This window comes from Echinops telfairi, unplaced genomic scaffold (assembly GCF_000313985.2).
Source record: "Echinops telfairi isolate 266 unplaced genomic scaffold, ASM31398v2 ScPeMD7_6;HRSCAF=24_1, whole genome shotgun sequence".
Taxonomy (NCBI): Eukaryota; Metazoa; Chordata; class Mammalia; order Afrosoricida; family Tenrecidae; genus Echinops; species Echinops telfairi.
The window spans coordinates 11369201-11373464 of record NW_022103903.1 but is presented as its reverse complement, the minus strand read 5'-3'; the positions used below and the strand labels follow the sequence as shown (position 1 = coordinate 11373464).

The window sequence follows — 4264 nt, the reverse complement described above, 5'->3', positions numbered from 1 at the left end:
GCCTCACTCCGGATATGCGCATATTTGTCGTCTCAAACTGCCTTTTGAAATGTTCAGTTCAGTTCCTTTACCGAATCATTCAGTCCATTCATTTTAGCTACTATGTATTTAAACACTAGTTTCAAGGTCACTTCATTTTGGTCTTTTCTTTCTTATCTTTTCAATGACCTACTATTTTCTTCAGATATAAAGTTGGTGATATTATGCTTCCACTCCTCTGGTCTTCTGCCATGAGTGATCAGCACAGCAAGTCTGTTCTTGAGATAGGGGCCCTGGTGGCATCGTGGCCATGCATTTGACTGTTATCTTCAAGGTCAGCAGTTCAAAACTCCCAGCTGATCCCCTGGAGACAGACAGGGCTTCACACTCCCATAAAGAGTTATGGTCGACCATACTCCCATAAAGAGTTATGGTCGGCCACTTGCAGCCGCTGAGCGTAGGCACCTCAGGTTCTCTGAATCGCTGGGTCCTGGGGCTCTCTTTCACACGCCGCCACTCCATCCGTAGGGCCTGCTGCATCCTGCGCGCTCCCCCTCGTTGGCCGTTGCTCCTCTCACAGGAATCCCCGCCGCCCAAAAGGGAGTCGGAAACGCATAAGGCCGCAGTCATGTCTAAGAATAAAGGTAACGGAGGCAAAAATAGACGTAGAGGTAAGAATGAGAATGAGTCTGAAAAAAGAGAACTGGTGCTCAAAGAGGATGGGCAAGAATATGCACAGGTCATCAAAATGTTGGGAAATGGACAAGAAACCATATGTTTTGATGGTGTAAAGAGATGGTGTCACATCAGCGGAAAATTGAGGAAGAAGGTTTGGATAAATACCTCGGACATCATACTGGTTGGTCTACGAGACTATCAGGATAAAAAAGCAGATATCATTTTAAAATACAATGCAGATGAAGCTAGAAGTCTGAAGGCCTATGGTGAGCTTCCAGAGCATGCTAAAATCAATGAAACGGGTACCTTGGGCCCTGGAGATGATGAAATCCAGTTTGACGACATAGGAGATGATGATGAGGCTGTTGATGATATCTAAGTCGAACTTGATGCTTTACATCCCATTAGACCTGAGGATTGTCCTACAATTCGGAAACGGGGCTCTCCCTTTGTGGAAGATTAAAATTTCATCAGCATGGTGCTATTTATTCAAGCAGGTTGATTTGTTTTTAAGTGATTGGTGTTTCCTTTAAAACTGAGAATGTTGAAATATCTTAAGTAAAATGTTAGGCCCACTTTGTTCTTTTGAAGTAATAGAGTTTCTGGATAAAAGACAATACAAGCTATTATTTTTAAAAAGCTATTATTTAAAAAATATATTTTAAGGCAATATTGCCTTTCCTAGTTTGACCACTTCACCTCCAGGAGGTAGATATTCAAGTTAATTCATTGCCGTCTACTTATTAAAGGTTTTGACAGGTCTATTGACTACATAAAGTCTTTCTGTCTGCTCCATTAGTCTGCTGCTCTGTCCTATTAGTCCCTGGACATTTTGATACTGTTTAAGAAAGGCAGAAGTCGGCATTTAAAGTCAAAATAGGTAGGTCTGTTTTTTCATATTTGACTAGCATATGGCATTTTTTATACTGATTTTGATATCACATAGTTCGGTTTGTGACCTTGTGTTGTCAACATTAAGACATAATGAAAAAGCATTTCCAAAATGCACTTTTCAAAACTTCAGTTTTAGTGGCAATTTTTAATTTCTAAAGCTAGTAGTTACAGAAATTGGAAGCTAGGTGGCACCAAATTATTTTAACATTGGAAATACTGAGTAATTTTGACATATATATTTTTTAAGTCGTGTGCATAGGAAATTTCCCAAATGGATATGTTCTAATGTGATGCATATATGTAGGATGTTTTTACAAAACAAAACACTTATGCTAAATCTATTGTTTTCTTTTCAAAAGTTATACATCATAAGCTATAATTTGGAGTACTTTATAAACAATTGAGTTATATGTAATTGAAAATCTAATTTCGTAGCAATTTATACAAATTAAGCCTTCTTACACTATGCTTAACTGGTGAAGGAGAATGGAATCATTGCAGCTTAATAAATGGAAAAAGAAGCGTCCAATTTCTAAATGGAAAAGCTACAGCTAAGGAATAAAATAACCAAGTTTATTAGAGTGTATTATGTACGTTACATTAAGGATTTTGTATTTGATTCTGTGTACATGTGTGGCGGGGTTAGGTTTACCCCTTTTTAGAAATGGTATTAACTCTGGTAAAGTGAAGATCAAGGCTGGACTAGTTTGATCTCACTGACCACATTCGAGTTTCATCCAATTTCTGAAGGAGAGACCCATAATTAGCGGCTCTCCAGAGAACTTTTCCATGTGGAGAAAGAATTAAAGAGAATATAAAGGGGTATAAACTTCCCTTCACATGGCTTCAGGAAAACTAATGTATCTTCCCTAATCCTTTTCTGCTATAATTCCCTTTTCCGAAAAATCTGAGGCCAGAATATGTACTAAGAATTGAAAAACAGAAATCATATCTACACAAAAATATGGTTTGTGTTTCTTATTTTATGGAGTTCCTAGACTTAATAAGACAGAATGCATCTGAGATCAGGGACTGGCTTTTGATATTTGTAAGATGGCACATAACGACAACACAAAAGTACTAAACTGAATTTATAGTCCATGCCTTTCCACATTCTTAAGAACGTGTGACTCCTGTACATACGTTACAGGTTGTGGGAAGGAGAGTGCAACTTACACATTCTTTGTTTTACATACCCTCCTCTAACAAATATGGTGTGCCTGAAGGGTAATAATTTCAGCCCATGGTCCCAATTCATGGATGTATTTCCTTACTAAGTACCCTGTTTCCCCGAAAATAAGACAGTATCTTATATTAATTTTTGCTCCCAAAGATGCGCTAGGTCTTATTTTCAGGGGATGTCTTATTTTTCCATGAAGAAGAATACAGTACACATTTATTGTTTATTGTTTTATTAAAAGAGACCTTGCACTTCCTGTCTGCTCCGGCTGCGCTGCGGCCAACAGTGAGTTGCGTGGCGGCGCCTGCCACTACCGTCCGGAGTCCATTATGGTAGCTTTGGGGGGGCCTTATTTTTGGGGAGGTCTTATTTTCGAGGGGATCCCTTATATTTCAGCGAGAAGCAAAACTGTAAGTACGTCTTATTTTCGGGGGATGTCTTACTTTCGGGGAAACAGGGTAGTTATATCTCAACCAGTTGCCACGTGGAAAATCTCAAGTCCTGGTGGTTAATCACAATGGGGACTCAGTGGTAGCTCTGTGTAACACCACTTGGAGTTATTTTAGGAACGCATTTCATGTGGAAATTGTCACATCAGTGACTTGATTATATTTCAAATAGGGAATGGAAGTGACCTTCGAGGAAAGTTAGCTTTTAAAAAAAATACATTCTTTGATTCCAGTAACACAGTGACATAACTGTGCCCAGAAAGGAATTGAAGACTAATATTCATGGAATGTCTATTTCTACTTCCCATTAGATTATAAATATATTGTATTACGAAGGTGGCTAAATAACCAAACTAATTCAGCATTTGTGCATAACGACTTGCCAACTTTAAATTGTTTGTTGAATCTTTTTGTGAACATCGAGCTTTTAAAGAGACCTGTGAACTATGCGTGATGGAAAGTCTGGTATTTTGTTAGGGAGTGGCCACTAGCTTTTCTCACCACATCTGTGGAATTATGGCTATACATTTATTTGCTTACAGAACTCCTGTGATTGGTAGTTTAACTTAATTTCTCTGTTGTGTAAATATTACTTATAAGATGTTTTATAATATCTGTAACAGGTAAAAACTGTCAGTATTGACCTCAAAAGCAATGCTAAATAATAGGTAAATGCATGCTTTCAATACAATACCCAGGTAGAGTTATATTTGTATTACATACAGATTTAACATCTTCCACCATTAACTGTGGCTTCCCAGTATTCTAGTAGAAGTGAGGTGATTTATATAGCCTGTCATAAAAATGAAAATATTTGTATGGTTATGAGATATTTATCTTTATGCTGTTTAGTAAGGATAGATTTCATTTAGGCTGTTTGAGGTCACATGAACTTTCGTATACCACTTTGTGCTGTGTTTGGAGTTTGTTTAGCATTTAACAATTTTCTTTTTTGAAATCATTTTATTAGGGGCTCATACAACTCTTATCACATTCCATACATACATCAATTGTGTAAAGCACATTTGTACATTCATTGCCCTCATCATTCTCAAAACATTTCCTCTCCACTTAAGCCCCCGTC

General features: G+C 37.7%; 1 protein-coding gene across 2 annotated transcripts; it reads left to right on the top strand.

The window, feature by feature from the left end:
- Positions 1-607: 607 nt before the first annotated feature.
- Positions 608-1036, top strand: LOC101661411 (eukaryotic translation initiation factor 1A, Y-chromosomal-like). 2 transcript variants are annotated; one of them, XM_013005637.1, is made up of 2 exons: positions 608-808; positions 860-1036. In XM_013005637.1, exons 1-2 carry the CDS (start codon positions 608-610, stop codon positions 1034-1036), a joined length of 378 nt encoding a protein of 125 aa, XP_012861091.1. The 2 variants fall into 2 exon arrangements, with proteins under 2 accessions (XP_012861091.1, XP_004706490.1); XM_004706433.1 differs by having other exon boundaries at positions 608-1036.
- The last annotated feature ends 3228 nt before the right edge of the window (positions 1037-4264 follow it).